The sequence below is a fragment of the Sturnira hondurensis genome, unplaced genomic scaffold (genome assembly GCF_014824575.4).
Source record: "Sturnira hondurensis isolate 20B ecotype Veracruz unplaced genomic scaffold, ASM1482457v3 Scaffold0001304, whole genome shotgun sequence".
NCBI lineage: Eukaryota > Metazoa > Chordata > Mammalia > Chiroptera > Phyllostomidae > Sturnira > Sturnira hondurensis.
Window position 1 is genome coordinate 7,936,424 of NW_028073935.1, and position 17,765 is coordinate 7,954,188.

At 37.1% G+C, this 17,765-nt stretch overlaps 1 protein-coding gene and 1 pseudogene across 4 annotated transcripts in view; one reads left to right on the plus strand and one right to left on the minus strand.

Moving 5' to 3' along the window:
* LOC119003934 (E3 SUMO-protein ligase RanBP2) overlaps positions 1-13,402 on the minus strand; it is a 72,097-nt gene extending 58,695 nt beyond the window's left edge. For all 4 annotated transcript variants that reach the window (XM_037070592.1, XM_037070582.1, XM_037070575.1 and 1 more), the window contains exons 1-6: positions 13,228-13,402; positions 7,725-7,792; positions 5,873-5,984; positions 5,247-5,399; positions 1,197-1,427; positions 694-839 (exon numbers count right to left, since the gene is read on the minus strand). In XM_037070592.1, the coding sequence (XP_036926487.1) occupies positions 694-839; positions 1,197-1,427; positions 5,247-5,399; positions 5,873-5,984; positions 7,725-7,792; positions 13,228-13,299 (782 nt within the window). In that variant the 5' untranslated portion in view covers positions 13,300-13,402. The remainder of the gene's footprint in view (positions 1-693; positions 840-1,196; positions 1,428-5,246; positions 5,400-5,872; positions 5,985-7,724; positions 7,793-13,227) is intronic.
* A 26-nt stretch (positions 13,403-13,428) lies between these two features.
* Positions 13,429-17,079, plus strand: LOC119003957 (RNA-binding protein 3-like; annotated as a pseudogene).
* The last annotated feature ends 686 nt before the right edge of the window (positions 17,080-17,765 follow it).

Consider the following 17,765-nt stretch of genomic DNA (forward strand, 5'->3'; position numbering starts at 1 on the left):
ACGAACTAATTTGGCTTTATAGGCATACAATCTCTGTCACAACTGTTTAACTCCACCACTGCAGTATCAGCAGCCACAGATAACACATAACGTGAACCATGGATGTATTCCAGTGAAACTTTATTTACAAAATCAGGCAGTGACCCATATTTGACCCACAGGCCCTATCCAAACTCTGCTCTACACTAACATTTTTATACAAATCCAAGTGATGTTTTCTTTTTATTTGTACTCAAAATCAAAATTTAAGAAAACAGAAAAGTCACACATTATATTTTTAGTTACCTTGTTTCTAAGCTAAAACAGTTTTCTGAAATACTAGTCATATCTGACAAAGGAATTTTATTCTCTGATTTTCTCTCAAGATTACATCATCTTCGGAAATAAAATATAGAATAACAGAACATTCATTTTCAGGCTTGATTCTTTATAAAGCATGTCAAAACTAAATATTAACAGTAATTTAATTGAGTCTGAATAATTATATAGTTCTCTAAAACTCAAAGTCACACAAAACCAATTATAATATACCCGCCCGTGATTTCTTCCAAGTGATTCACTGTATTAGCTATTACCTATGGGTACAACATAAAATGATAAAATGACGCAGTTAAGGTGTTTAGACCAATGAACTGAATTACTACCAAAAAAACCTCTAATTTACAACGAAATACTCTCCTGAAGTCCACATACCTTTCCAATAATTCTCTGCTTTCTTGCATGTCTCTAGTGGCAAGTGTAAGATGCACAAGGTTAGCATAGGCTAGAAGTAAGTCTTTATTGGTTGCTTGCCAGTTACTTTTATCAGACTCCAAACACTGTGAAGATTCTAGATATTCCTATTTTTCAGGAAAAACAATAGGTTGAAAAGACTCGTCAAGTAAATGTATGAGTTTATGTATGTAAAGACTTATCATACAAAATGTATGAGTTTATGCCTACCAACTCCTTTGCCCTTTCCTGTATTTGCAAAACCGTAATTTTATATCAGCCTATAAAAACACCAAGTATATATATGTTGATACATCCCTCTAAACTAAAATTATAAATTGTAATCAACCTACTAAAAATTTCATTTCAGAGTTGCTGTACATAAATAAAGGCAATTTAAGTTTTGGGGGGCACTGCCTAAATATGAAGGGATATATGGTAATTATCCATAGAGAAGTATAGAGACCCAAACAGTGTTTACTTACCTTAAGAGTCTGTACAACACACAAATTCCATTCTAAACTTGAACGCAGAGCTATGTTTCTCTTTGCCTCATGGCAGTGAGCCACAGCGTCCTTCAATCTTTCATTTGAACGATATAGCTCTACTAGTCGAATGTTCACATAGACATCATCAGGTCTTGAATAAAGTTCTGACTGAATCAAGTCAAAAAGTTTATTCCATCCATCTTCACCTTTACAATCTAACAGCTGTTCCTATTTTTAAAAGAATCATTAATTTAGAAAAATGCCTGTGCAATTTTAAACACATTATAACTCCCATGAGCACCAACTATTCCATCATAGTAAATTGTCACCAGAAATTCTATACTACATGCTGCATTAGCCCGTTCAGAGAGTTGAAACTAAACCTCAAAAAATTACATGGAAACATCTAAGATTAGATAGTAGCAGTTATTGCCCATACCACCTCACAGACTGCAAGGATTGCTACCCCTCATCCTTGTATATACCCAGTCACCACCAGAAGCCTAGACTTACCATTAATACTCACACCACAGGGTCCTTATCCTTAAACTACTTTGGATCTCCCTAAATCTGACACAATCACTTACCCACTACACTCTTATATTGGAGCTCCCACTATCTCCTCAGTGTCTTCACTCTTAGGTCTTAATAATGGAGTATAAGTTGGGATAGCCCCCATCACTTCTATGCCATGGTAAATTTTTCTCTGCTAATCTACATACAAGTAGAGGAGTGGGGTTTGTGACCTACTCACTCCTAATGTCATTTTCAAATCGTATCTCCCCACACCTATTTATAAGTCTGCTCTCCAAAGGACATGCTATCCAGATACACCATCCCTTCCTCCTCATTAGCAATTGGAATAGAACATTCCTCCTTCATCCTTAACTATCACTGGTATCACCAATTTAAAAAAGTACAAAGTATCTAATTTCCTGGCTGCTCAGTTCTTTAACTACCTCATCTCCATTGGCCTATAACTCCAGCCTGGGGTGAACACTTGACATTGACAAAGGTCTTCAAAATATGTGTTTGGTCATACCACTCAGACCACCAAACCTCTCTTACTCTTTCCACCTCACTGGGGGCTCACGTATTCTTGATGCCACATATATTTATTTGCATCTACCACATGAACGGCTTCATTCAATACACTGACATCACCAAGTTTTAATTTTCTTTTTTTAAGATTTTATTTATTCTTAGAGAGAAGGGAAGGGAAGGGAAGGAGAAAGAGAGGAAAAGAAACACTGATGTGAGGGAGAAACATCAAGCAGTTGTCTCTCACACACATCCCAACTGGGGACAAGGCCTGCAACCCAGGCATGAGCCTTGAATGGGAATCAAACCAGCGACACTTCACTTTGCAGACAGATGTCCAACCAACTGAGCCAAACAAGTCAAGGCCCAAGTTTTAATTTTCCATAAAACACACACACATGTTCCTTTTCTGTTAAGCTACAATCCCTAACACCCATAACTACTACTTGCTTACACATCCCCTCAATTAATTCCATCTATGATTCTTAAAAGAACTCTACCATCCATTTTCTAAGGATACGGCATTTGGAAGCAGGAAATCACAAGCAAGCTAAAAGGTTCACTTTCATAATCTCAAACTTCTAAATTGGTAATGCCTAGAACAAAAATACTACTTTACCTTCAAAAGACTTACTTTCTTCATTCTTTGAAAATGTCACTTCAAACTCTTCCTCTTTCCTCAAATTTCCTACTTTCCTTCAACCCTCACTTTCAACTTATGATCACAATTCATCTTTCACTGAGAAAACTAAAGCCATCATATGTAAATTCCACTCTGCCATATCTACTTATACTCATCTTCTCCCTGCTCCCTTCACCTAGCAAAGACTAAGCTCTCCAATTAGACCTCTGTTTTCATTGACCTCTCTCCTTTACCATGGTTCTACTTCTTCTGGATCATTTCTATAAACTTAAACTTGACCCTTCTACACTTGCAAAAAGCCCTAGGCTTTGACTGTATGTTTAAAAATAAGTAAAAGATCAACACCATCATAAATGCTTTCTAAAAATTCTACTCGCATACTCAAGATCTCATATCAATAATACTATCATTCATTAAATAAATGACAAAAACTACGTCCCTTAAAAGCCTATATTTTAAAAAATAGAACTACTTTGCTAAACAGTTACATATAAGGATGAGCTTTGAACAACATCTTTAGACAGTTATAAAAGGAAATCAGAATGCTTCAGAAGCACCTCTCTAACTTTGTTACAAGGCCAGAAAAATAACCCTCTACAATTATATTGGGTTGGCAAAAAAAAAATCCATATTTTTTTCCATAAAAGAAACATTTTTCATTTTCACCAATGATATTATTGATTTGGGTATTTTGAATATGTTAGCTATCTCCTAGGTTGTAGAACACTGATTAATCTCAATGTCTCTATTTGATTGCTATCAACTTCAATTAGTCTACCCAACCATAAAGCATCATCCAGCAAGAAATCTCCAGCATGAAACTTCATTTCACTTCAATGTATCAAAATCACTTTTGACACATCAGTCACATCACCTTCTTCATACACTGCAGAAATCTTTTTTTACATCAGTTCCATTTTTACCTTTCTTGAAATAATAAAGGGTAATATGCCAAAAATGTTGCTTATTTTCTTCCATCTTCAGTATTAAAATGGTTACACAAAAATTCAATTTTGAAAATTTTTTTAATGCACACTGATATGAGACTTCTAACAATACAATCTAACAAAACTGTTTCAAATGAAGCTAAAGATAACAAAGTGCTACCAAAGCTAACTTACAGAAAAGAAAAAAAAAAAAACTTTTTGGCCAACCATGTATGTGTGCCTTAATGTCACTATCACCAAATGGACTTAACTGTCGTGGCCAATAGGGTGTTATGTTTGAGATATAACACAGAGATAATAAGGTAAAGAAATTTACATACTTAGATCTAACATTTTAGACCAATATTTAAAACCCAGCTGCTTCTCACCAAAGAAACTTAACATTACTAATATTTATTCATTTATACAGATTTAAAAAATAATTCTATTTTAAATCTGTACAAAACTGTTCACAACAGGTTTGTAATAGCCAAAACAGGAAACAATCAAAATATCCCTCAAAAGTAAATAAACTGCAGAACACATCCCATACATACCACAAAACACTACTCAGCAATAAAAGAAACAAACTATTGGTACATACAACTTAGGTGGATCTCAAGGGCATTATGCTAAGTAAGAAAAAGCCAACCTCATGTGAGATTGAAATTTCGTAATTATAGGCCCTGGCTGGCGTAGCTCAGTGGATTGAGCACAGGCCTGTGAACCAGACAATCGCGGTTCGATTCCCAGTGAGGGCACATGCCTGGGTTGCAGGCCGGTTCCTTGCAGGCTAACTACCAGCATGGGAGGCACAAAAGGCAACCATACATTGATGTTTCTCTCCCTCTCTCCTTCCCCTCTAAAGATATATAAATAAATAAAATCTTTTAAAAAAAATTAAATTTTAAAAAGAGCTCTGGAGTGTGGCTAGGTTGGCTGGAGTGCCATCCCGTTATGCCAAGGTTGCAAATTTGTTCTCAAGTCAGAGCACATACTAGAACCAATGAATGCATAAATAAGTGGAACAACAAAGCCAATGTTCTCTCTCTCTAATCAATACATAAAACAATTAGATATTATTGACATACCACATTGTATTAAGGCATACAACATAATAATCTGATACATGAATACATTGCAAAATGATTTCCACAATAAGGTCAGTTAACATCACTTCAGTTACAAATCAGTTTTTCCTGTGATGAGAACTTTTAAGATCTATTATCAACTTTTAAATATCAATACAGTATTGCAATTATCCAGTAACTAGAAGTTTCTACCTTTTGATCAACTTCACCCATTACCTACCAACTCCCCACCTACACTGGTTTAATAAGTTTGCTACTGAAAAGTCATTTAAACTCCAAATATTAGAAATGGTTATGTCTTAAGTTTTACCCAACTGCTTCTATTGTGTTTTATTCAGTACTTTACCTTTAGTTTATAAATTGCAGGACTTCCTGGGAAAAGTTTAGCTGCTCTTTCAACCCAATATTTTGCTCGCCCATCAGTAATATCATTTTTACAAAGCAATTCTGCAATCTTCAACACAAGATCTTTTTGTGTTGGGTTTAATTCCACTGAACGCTGATATCAGAAAATGAATAATAAGTTAATAGGATGCCTGAAGTACATATACTTATATAATATAAACATGGAAAACCTTGATCCCTAAATAACATGCTATTTCAAAGTTGTTAAAATTAAAGTATCTTAAAATAGTTTTAAAATTAATTGAATAAAAATTATGTTTTTGTTAGGTAGACGCCAGGGGAAAAAAAAGAAAACCACACACATAAGAACAGCATTTATGACCATGTTAGACTTAAAATTTGTGTTACTCTTCTTTTAAAAGTGTTAATCTCTTAATTATAAATTATTGTGTACTTTGGGCCAAATAATTTAAAGTAAGTTCCAAACCATGTCACTAAATGGTACTGTGGTACTGACACTTATTTTCATGATGTCCATAATATATATTTGAATAATTTATTAGATAAATTACTCTGGGTATTCTGTGTTTGGTTGTGCAGAGCCTAAATTTTAATCTTACAGTTTACCTTGTAACATTCAACTGCTTTGTCTATGTTTTCCTCCACTTCATAAAGAAGACCAAGAAACTTGTGAGCTTTGGGATCCCTTTCTTGCACATTAATATATGTAGATATGTATCTGTTTAAAAATAATAATATAAAAATAAGTAATCTTTAAATAATCACATTAAGAACTAATATTTAAATAGCTGGAGTGCATCTTAAACAAAAGCAACCACTTTGTTTAAGTATAAAATCATTTATACTCATTAATGAAAGTGAACCCTCCAAAACTGGAATTTATTTATAAAAAGTTGTACATTTACTCTTACATGTTTAAACTTCAGTCACCTCAAAGTGCTCTGCATCTGATGCAATACACCTATTGTGACTTTTCTTCCACTGCTTGAAACAGTTTTTGAACTCCTCAATTTTGATGGCTTTTAGCGTTTCTGCTGTTTTTTGTTTCACCTCTTCCACATGGCAAAACATTTCCCTCTGAGGACTTTTTTCAACCAGGGAAACAAAACAAGGTGAATGAGGAGGGTGGGGTATGGGGGTCATGCCATTTTTGGTCAAAACAGCTGAACCCTCAGTTCAATGTGAGCAGGTGTGCTGGTAAATCATCCATCATGAAATGGGCAAAGACACTAGTCTTCAAAAAAAATTCAGTGAAACCTAATACAGTCTCTCACAATACTAACAGCTAGTACACTGATAAAGATGGGTTCCTAGAACATTCACCTAGTGGGGCGAAGCCTGTACTACAAGGGTCCTGCCCTACAGAAGACAATTCTGGTTTTAGGAGGAGTCCCCCAACACAATTACTGTCTACCACTATTTAAACAAGAATATGAAGATAACTGAAAGTACCCATAGAAATAAATGGGTAATACATACACACAAAGTTGACAAGAAACTATTACCACTAAATGCTACATTTACTAAACATCTTTTCCAATGCTACCCACATATAAGAAATAAAAACATAAATCACTTTTTCCTCCTGATTACATTTTGGTAAAGCACTAAAGAGTTTGCACAGAAATTAAAAAGTAATGACAGTAAATATTTTTAAGTCATCATAATACAAAATACTAAAGATCAACAATTTCCCAAACAACTAAGAGAATGTATTTACCTTTTAGACAAGAAAACAATATCTAACAGCTAAAATAAACACAGTACCAAATGCAGGTAATTTTCTTTTGTTAAATCAAGTAGCAACTAAAAATAAGCAAGCACCTCAGTGAGTGACCTGTAAGAGAAATTAGACCACAGACCAACACTGAAGGAAGAAATGTCACTTTAATAAGGAAACACAGTTAATAGCCACAAGGCTCGTATTAAATAAAGGTGTTCTCGTTTTCTTTATCAGCATTTCCATTGTCCTATCAATGCCCTTAAAATCCTGCCTCCCTTCTCATTTCCTTCTTTTAGTCACTCCAAATCAGGAAATTAGACCACCAACCTTCTAGGCCCAAGGGTGAGACAACAAAGTCTCACTGTCACCCACTGAGTCAATTAAAAATCATTTATACTACCTATTCCCTTGCCCAGAAGTCAGTTTAATTTTGTATTCATTACTATTTTCTAGCTGATTAATGTGTAATACCAGATACCTTATCAGGAAGAAAATGCATTATAAGCCAGTTTCTTGCCTTAGTTGGGCATGCACAAATCCTCATTCTAGGCTTAATTGCCATGGAACCTAGGCTAGAACTTAACATCAGTCTTATTAGTGATGAATTCTTATTTCCAGGACATACTTAGAAGCAAGTGCAAAAAAACATTTTTTTTACCCATTTCAATGAAGAACAGGAAATATGGTAAAGGTATTGATTTTAGAAAATAAAACATGTTTACGTTCAATATTTACCTTTTAGCAAGATCATATTCTTTAGCTTCATAGTACAGCTTCGCAAAATAGAATCCTTTCATTGACTTCTAAAAAACATTAAAAGTACTTTATTTTTCAAATTTTGAATTTTTAAAATGTTTCGCAAGAACTAAAAATCTGTCCTAATGAGGTTAATATTAATATATTTTATCTTTGCTCATTTTTTAAGTGAACAAAGAAAATCAAAGAAATTACCTGTAAAAATGCATGCATCTTCTAAAAGCCATGATTCCATGGTTTTATAATTTTCATCATAAAACAAAATAAATTTAGGTACAAGCAGTATCAGACAACCTCAGAAATTAAGAATTTATGTCAACAAAAAGCTTAGAAATCATGTGGTGCCACTCACTTTATACACAAGTAAACAATCTACTTTTCAGGAATGGAGCTGGATACCAGAAACCTCTTTTCTATCACCTAAAAGCCTTTATGGGAAAGAATAAGCAGGATCTTCAGACCTACTATGGCATCAATCCAGGCACTATTCTCTTTACAGATCAGTAGTTTATACTCAAGGAATTAAAAAGGCAGAAACAAAAACTGAATTCTGGTAATAAGCCAAGTCCACACACTGGCTCTTTTATTTCCATAAGCTCCAATGTCCAGAATGCTGGGTCACAATGAGATTGTGACTGGGATTGAACCAGTTACCCTTTGGTTCACAGCCCACGCTCAACCCACTGAGCTACACCAGCCAGGGCCGAACTCACAATTTTAAAAGATATGAGAAAGTTTATGACAATAATAATACATAACGGTCAAGACGGCATAAAAGGAACAGAGCTTTCTTCCTTCTTTTTAAAATGAATAGATCCTCACAATACAATGTTAACACATAAAAGAAAAATCAACTCCATTAACCTATTTTGCTTCCAACTATCTCATTAAAGAGGACTATCTTAAGATAAACAAGTTATTAAAGACTAAAATACAGAGCCATAAAATTTGGGGTGAACTTGATAATCTTCTATCTCCAACTGCTCATTTCACAAAGGAACTGAAGAAGCACCTTGTGTAAAGATACATACATAGGTAGGAAGGAGCAGAGACAATGCTATAAAGGACTATTTGTGATGCAGTCATCGTGCTTCTTTCCATGATACTTTATGACACTTAAAACACTTCAAGCAAACACTTGAAGTGACTTAAGCTGCTAAGTATCAAGAACTGATGTGAGGCTATAAAAACATTGTAGAAACATTCAGACCTTGAAAGATGCCACAACTGACTCTCCCACCTCTCCTACACCCTCTGCAAAAAGCTGAAGTAAACAAATTTGTTCTCAGTATAAACTGATGAATTTCAAACTTGTGAAGACCCAACAAGGGTGAGGGCAGAGGTTACAAAGGAAAATAAGCAAAGTCTAGATACTGAATGGTGACTTCCCCAATCCCTATACCCTGGAAGATAAGTTTATAAAACAGAACAAAAAGAAGATATACATGAGAGAGAAAAATGTGGAGAATCAAACCAGAACCAACTTAGGCTTTCACTTATATGTGGAATCTAAAGAACTTTAACATAAAGAAAATCAAAGTCTCAGATAAGAGACTGACAGTTGTCAAAAAGCGGGAGGAGGTGGAGAGCTGGGTGGAAAAGGATTAAGTTTTACAAATTGGTAGTTACAGAATAGTCAGAGATGTACATTACAGCATAGGGAATATCACCAATAATATCACAACTATGTACGGGGACAGGTGAGTACTTGAAGCATCGGAGGAAACACTCTGTGAAGTACATGATTTTCTAACCACTATGCTGTACATCTGAAACTAATACAAAATAATACTGAATGTAAACTGTAACTGAAAAATAAAAAATTTTTAAATTTTTAAATTTAAATTCTGTCACAACAATGACAGAAAAGAGAGAGATAAAGGCATGAGGGCAAGGGGTAAGGACCTCAAAGATATGTCCCAGAATTGAAGGAAATAAGTTTGCCAATTCAAAAGAATCTTTCAGAAAACCTATAAGCTACCAGAAACGAGAATCAGCCCTGGCTGGTGTAGCTCAGTGGATTGAGCACAGGCCTGTGAACCAGAGGATCGCAGTTTGATTCTCAGTCAGGGCACATGCATGAGTTGCAGGCCAGTCCCCAGCAGGGGATGCACGAGAGCAACCGTACATTGATATTTCTCTCCCTCTCCTCTCTCCTTTCCTTCCCCTCTAAAGATAAATTTAAAAAATACTTAAAAAAAAAACAAGAATCACATCAGACATCTAACAATAGTACAAATGATCAAAAATTAAATGCTACTCTCAGAATTCAAGAACTAATTATTTCAAACCTAGAATTTGATTACCAAACTATCAATTAAATTAGATAGAGACATTTTCCAGGCATGTTTTAAAAAAAAAAAAAACCTCACACATTCTTTCTGAAAGCAAACTGGAGATTGTGCTACACCACAACAGAGGAAGTAAGTCAAGAGGATAAGAGTTACAAGAAAGCAAAAGTCTAATGCAGAAAAGTGAAAGGATTTCTCAGAATGATCAAGGAAACTCCCAAGATCACAGCTGTGTAGGAAACAGAAACAGAAACCACACCAGGTTAGAGCAGCAAAACAAGAATGTTCCAGAAGGAAGATTCTTTAAAAAAAAAAGTTTTTAATTTGAAATTAATGATATGAATTGTTTTATCACACTTGAGAGTTTAAATTGAGTTTGGGTAAAGAACTAGTAACATCACAGAAAACTAAACAAACCAATAGTAATTATTAACTCCAGAAAAAAATAAAACTACACCATAAAGGTAACTCAAATGCACTAAACACTCACTTAACTAAAAATACTATAATAGCCCTGGCTGGTGTAGCTCAGTGGATTGAGCACAGACAGGCCTGCTAACCAAAGGATCGCAGTTCAATTCCCAGTCAGGGCACATGCCTGGGTTGCAGGCCAGTTCTCAGCAGGGGACACACAAGAGGCAACCATACATTGCTATTTCTTTTCCTCTCTCCTTCCCTTCCCCTCTAAAGATAAATAAAATCTTTTAAAAAGTTACTGTAACAGAACTGGTAGAACAAGGAAGGAAATAAAAACATCTGCGGACAGAGGTCTGGAGGAACAGAGTAGAAAGCATCTAAAATGGAGAAAAGAAGATCAAGAAATAAAAGTATACATGTGTGTTATTCAGAAGTATGATGTATTAGATGAAAACAGTAGAACAAACAACTAAGAACTGTCAAACTGCCTGAGGAGTAGAAATCAGGGGTTTGGACTGGGAAGCCAACCAGGCAGAAACATAGGAAAACTAAACAGAAGCCTTCCAGAAAAACAAAAATTAAAGAAATACAAGAGAATTGGAAGATGTTTAGCAGCATCCCTGGCCTCTACCCACTAGAAGCCAGTATCAGGAGATAGCCAAAATATCCAAATCAACAAGGTTATTGGTGAAAATGAAAAATTCTATGGAAAAAAACTAAACAGACTTCTTGGCCAAGCCAATACTAATCTCTTTCTACTCTTCACAGCGTCTGTCACTGTGGCTTCCACCACCTCCCTTTTTTATCACTTCACTTTGACAAAAGTGTACTAAATACATCCACAAGTTTCAAAGTTACTCACTTGCTAGTCAATATTTCACTGAAACCCCCAGGTTCTAACGTAAATAAATTATCCTTGTTTGAAGAAAAATGTCTGATTAAAATAACAGTCTTTAAATGTAAAAGAGAGATGGCCACAACAAGCAATCCTTAAAACTTTGCCCCCAACCCTCTTTATTTTATGGACAAGCTAAGTAGTAGTTCAAAAAACAATCTAATTTATGTCTAGATCAGTGGTTCTTAATTTTTGGAAGCCAGAGTCCCCAATAACAACCTCACAGAAAGGCCTAAACTTGCACTTAAAAGAAGAAAAGTTGTATCAACTACAGGGGATTCAGAAAACCTTATTAAGGTCTTGTTTTAGATTCAGGTACTATATTTGTATTCATGACTATACCAGCAATTTGAAATTACAGTCTGCATATTAATACCTACTCCTCTCCTCTGGAGAAATAGGCTGTAACCTACTCCACTATTCCTTAAAAAACTACATCAAACCCCTACCAAAATCCTGCTGAGCCACCCATAGATCTTGGACAAGTACCTTTAATCTCTCCAGGTGTCAATATCCACAGGGTTGTTGGGAGCACAAAGCAAGATAGTATATGCCTAGTATACGATAAAAGATACAACTATGTTGCTGGTCGTCCTTGAGTCTTGGTGTTTTTGTTGTTTTTTTTTTTTTTTACTTCATCATTTAGCTTTATTCTCATAGGCCCTTGACCACAACGGATCAGAATCACTGTCTTTAACATCAACATCTATTTAGTGGTTTCTACGTGCCCAGTGTTACCCTAAATGTTTAACATGGGCCTAGCTGGTGTAGCTCAGTGGATTGAGCGCGGGCCTGCGAACCAGAGTATCGCGGTTTGATTCCCAGTCAGGGCACATGCCTGGGTTGCAGGCCAGTTCCCAGCAGGGGACCCACGAGAGGCAACCATACATTGATTATTTCTCTCCCTCTCTCCTTCCCTTCCCCTCTGAAGATAAATAAATAGAATCTTTAAAAAAATAAAATAAATGTTTAACATGGATTGCCCTTTATGTTCCTACCAATACCAAAACTCCATCTTATTGATGAAGTAAGTTTAACTTGCCTGAAGTCTCACAGCTTACAAACAGCTCAGCTGATTCAACCGCAAGCAAACTGATTCAACCACAAGACCCTGTTGCAGCCACTGTTACTTTTTCCTCAGACACAAGCAATCACCATAGTCGCGTTAAATACAAAATGTATAGAGGGAAAATGCCCTAAGAACATGTGGTTCAAAAAGTTAAAATTTTGAAGGCACAGCATAACAATGCTCTGTAAGAAATTTAGAATTCCCAAGATTCTGTTTTAATTTAAACAAGTAAAAAAGCACGTTAGTTTCCAAACAGTGCTAGGGGAGAAGACGAATAAAACCCGCCCCAAAACAAGTGGGGACTCCCAGTATCTTTTGCGCGATCAGTCAAGACAGTTGCAAACTTGGCTGCCCCTGCTGCAGGTCACCAAGACGCCTACGACGGGCCCCGTCATAGCAGAAAAAACCCACCCCGGAGGTGTATCAAACACCGCTGGGTCCCAACCACCTCCAAGCCTACAAGGCGCCACCTCCGCCATGGAGGATAACCGTCCGGGCGACAAAAAGATATGGCAGGCGCCCAAGCCCAACGAGGAGAAACCCAGGGATAGGATGGGCCCACCGACAGGGACAGCCGGGAAGGGATCAGAGGAAGAGCCGGCACTAAAGGCCTCCCGCCAAGGTCTCGCCCCTCCTCCCGTCCCCTTGGAGCTCCTGAACCCCACGCCACACACCCGACCGCACAAGCTGACCAGCTCCTCACTAGAATGTGCCAGGGCGCCGCGGCCGCCGGGAGCCATGAGGCGGGCGGCACGCGGGATCTGGGCCAAGCCTAGGCGGAAGCCACCCGACACTCCAGGACACACTCACCTCTCGGGGCGACGGGCCGAAGCCCTGCACCGAGGCGATGTACCGCTCCACGTCGGCCTTGCTGCGCCTCATCGCGCAGCCGACCTGGATCCCAGAAGGCAAGTGGTCAGCGCTGAGAACCACAGTAGTCACGACCTGCTACAGCCAAGCGGCTTAAAGCCTGTGACGCACAGTCACCCGGCAGAGAAGCCACCGCCGCCGGCGTGTTGCGTAAGCAATACGCGCCACGCGAGCGACTGCTGCGCTGCGACTGCGCACAGTCAGCTGGCCTTCCGGCCCTCGGCTCGGGGTGGGGTTCTGTGGATCCGAGGTCAGATTTTGCTTGTCAGAGCTTATTGCAGGGGTTTGGGCCTACGTGAGGGAAAAAAGTGTTTGTTTGCTGTGGCCAAGGACTAGTATCAGTGAAAATCAGTGATTTTCAACCTGTAAGAATTTTTAAAACATGCAGTACCTGAGTCAAGTGCACTGACCTCTTTTCCCTCAGATTGTCAAATGAAAACAATGACAATAGGCAACACTGGTGTGAGTGACTCAAAATTACACCAATTTTTTTTATCTCAGAAAAAAATGTGTTTTGGTGTGCCGCAAAATTTTAATAATTAGTTTATGTGTGCAGTGAGATGAAAAAGGTTGAATACCACTGAACTAGATATATAAAATGACATTTTACCTAATGGTTTCTCAAAAAATTTGGGAATTCTTTCTAGTCCTCAGGTCATTTCTGTGTGCATACTCCAACCAAAGTGGTTTGTAGGCGATTGGTTAAATGTATGATGTCAGACACATCATACATTTGAATATGAATATGAAGCATACATGTTAAAATTCATGCTTTCTAGGAGAACAAAAAAAAGTGTGGATTTAAGGCAGGCCACAACATGCTGCTTTTGGACAATTTATATATATGTGTGTGTACGTATATTCAAATGCCCCCAAATTTATATTTCAATAGCGAAACAAGATACACCAAAATGTTAACAGTAATCATCTCAAGATGTTATGTCATCTGTATTTTCTAATTCTTCAGAAATGTTTGCTTTTGGAATTTGAATTTTAAAATCTTAGTTGAAAACAAGTTTTATAAAATGTTTCCAGTGGTGAAAACATTTTTAGGTTTTAAAAGATCATATCTGTGTATACAGTAGGCTCAATTATCTGGAAAAATAGCAAACAAATGAAATATTTTGAAATTTTTCACTGGAAGTTTAGAATTCACTGGAAGTTTATTGTTATGGGTAATTGTTTTCCCGTATTTTCCAAATTTTCTACGATGAGCAAGTATTGCCTTTATAGAGAGGGAAAAAATCAGCATTTTGTCCTATTTCAACCATATCACATATGAATAAAAGACAATGATGAGTGTGAGGTGACTAGTGTGACTGACATACATTAGCAGAACAAACGTAAAAAGAATAAGGTTTAGAGTGGAAATCCTATTTTAGATAGTTGATTTATTTCACTTGAGGTGCCATTTATATAATCCAAGTGAAGATGCCTACTAAGTAATGAAATGGTAGGACCAAGATCTGTAATGGAAAAAAAAAAAGATCTGTGATGGACCTAGGAATCATAAATCTCAGATGACAGTAGAAATGATGACTTTGCACTGGAAAGAGTGTTAGCAATAATAGTGATAGCTAATAAGTAAGCCCCTCTTCTGTTCCAAGTCCTTTCCTTAGCACGTCATATGTATTCACTCAGTTAATTTTTTTCCCAAATACTTTGTGAGGATACTGTTATTTATCATTATCCTCAGTCTTACAGATAGGGAATCCACGGGAGCAAATGGTAAAGCAACTTTTCCAAGCACTCTTGAGTGCTAAAATTAATCTGTTTAAGTTGAATATACTAAAAAGAAGTGGGCCAAAGAGAGAACCTTCTTGAAGAACCTGAAAGACTTTCTTAAGTACATTTATTAAGCTTCACATCAGTTTTCATCAAAGGATGAGTATGTCTTTCTGAGCTTTAAAAATAGAGATTTTTCTCCATGATGACATTCTTTCTAGCTCTCAATTCTTCCCACTGTAGATTAGTTCCATTCAAACCAATTCTCACAAGTATTGTCCTTCCCTCATATCACACACCTAATTATTATAATGTCTTCTACAAGGAATTCCTTAGCAGTAGGAAGAATTCTATTCTAAAAGCTCCTTCACTTTTGCTAATTGCAACTTCAATTCAAATAAGTTGAATATATAGAAATATCTAGCCCTGGCTGGTGTAGTTCAGTGGATTGAGCGTGGACTGCAAACCAAAGGGTTGCTGGTTCAATTCCCAGTCAGGGCACATGCCTGGGTTTCAGGCCAGGTCCCCAGTGAGGGACATGTGAGATGCAACCACACATCGATATTTCTCTCTCTTTCTCCCTTCCTTCCCCTCTCTAAAAATAAATAAATAATTTTTTTTTAAAAAAGAAATATCTAGCTTCTTTTATAGTTTTTATTTTTTAAAGATTTTATTTATTTATTTTTTAAGATTTTATTTTTTGGAGAGAGGGGAAGGGAAGGAGAAAGTGGGAGAGAAACGTCAATGCATAATAGCCTCTCAAGCACCCCCTATTGAGGACCTGGCTGGTAACCCAGGCACGTGCCCTGTGTGGGAATCGAACTGGTGATCCTTTGGTTCTTAGCCTGACTCAATCCACTGAGCCATAGCTAATTATATGTTTTTTACTAGCAGCATATTGACCTGATTCATCTGAATGCTCAACCTATGACTTAATTAATCAAACAGGCATCCAATATTAATCAAACTTGAGTTATTTTCATCTCCTCATGAACCTTTGTCCTCTGTGGCTGATTATCATCCACTGCAGACACATTATCTTTCACATATCACCTGATTCCTTTTCTTCAGAATTATACTGTAATTTCTTTCCACCATTTTCTCAGCATTCCCAATTTGTATGATTCTATGGTAATCTTAAACTACTGTTTTATGAGTTGCACTTTGAATATTCTCATGACTTTTGAACTTAGTACACATGATGAAGTTAAAAATGTTCACAAAGAAGTTCAGTCAGTCACTCTGCTCCTCAGTGGTAGCTGTCCATCCAGCCCTTTTACTTCTTAATTTCCAGGATTTGAATTCAGTGCCATGTCTTCTGAAGAAGGGAAGCTTATCGGTGGAGGGCTGAAGTTCAACACTGATTAATGAGCAGGCTCTGGAAGATCATTTCAGCTTTCAGCCTATTTCTGCGGTAGTCGTTTTCAAGGATCAGGAGATTCAGCAATCCCTGAGTTTTGACTTTGTTACCTTTACCAAGAGCATGCCTCAGATACCATGAGAGCCAAGAATGGAAACTCTCTGGATGGTCACCAGATCTGTGTGAATTACGCAGGCAAGTCTGTCCATGGAACCAGAGGGGATGTCTTTGGAGCCTATGGGCATGGTCACAGATATTCCAGAGGGGTGAGGACCACGGCTATGGGAGTAACAGGTATGACAGTCAACCTGGAGGATGTGGATATGGAAGGACTAAAGACTATGGTAGCAGCCAGGGTGGTTTTGACAGCTATTTAGTAGGAAATTACAGACAATTATTATAACTGAGATTGTAGTGGCCTGCCCAGGAGGGGAGCTAGCTGTTGAATCAATAAGATAACTGTAATGGCTAATGGCCTGCCCAGGGTAGGGGCTCACAGCTGAGTCAACAAGATCAGGGAGAGCAAGTAACTAAGTTACTGGGAAGTAAGAACAAAGAAATTGGTATTAACGCCTATCAGCAGTTCCCCTTTCTTGCTTTGGCGCCAGAAGTAACCGTCTGAGTGGCAGACCGCCCCTCACCATATATAAACAATTGTTGCCCACTAATCGGGGCCCAGAATTTGGAGACTGACTTCTCTGGGTCCACGCGCATAAAATAAAGTTCCACTCTGTAGACCCGAAAGCGGCTGAGTTGTTTTCTGTAACAAGATAAGGCATGCACACCTAACATAGATACACAAGGAATAAAAAACTTCTCATCCAGAAGCATCCTTCCAAATGTCTGTAATTTATAAAGAGTTTTGGAGCTGCACTGAAACATTTCTTTTAGTACATCAACTTTTATTTTTTACTTTAGCTCCCAAGGTGCCTTGTTAAAGACCTTTTAAAAGTGCTATGCATTTTTAATTTTTTCCTCCCATTTAAAGTCAAATTCTGGGACATTTAATACAGTCTGATGTTTTTATTTTTACCAGTTTTTTAGTTTCAGCTCTCAGGATTGGTTCTGGCAAAAAAAAAAGTTTGGCTAGGCTGTTTTTTTTCTTCAGAAATATGTTGGATCTAGGGACATTTTTAAAACACATACATAGTGTTCATCATTGTTAAGCAATTTCCAAATGTAGCTATAAAAACATAATTACATAGAGGTATTTTTTGCTAGCAATCACTGCCCTGATTATGTAAAAGTTTCTTTAAAATATTTATAAATTTCATTTTTTAAATCCTGGAAGGAAAAATATTCTGTATTTCATGTAGCCTTTATTTTAGGATGGCCTCATGCAGCTGATCTCATTCAGACATGAGCCCCCAGTGTCCACGTCATTATGGATGAA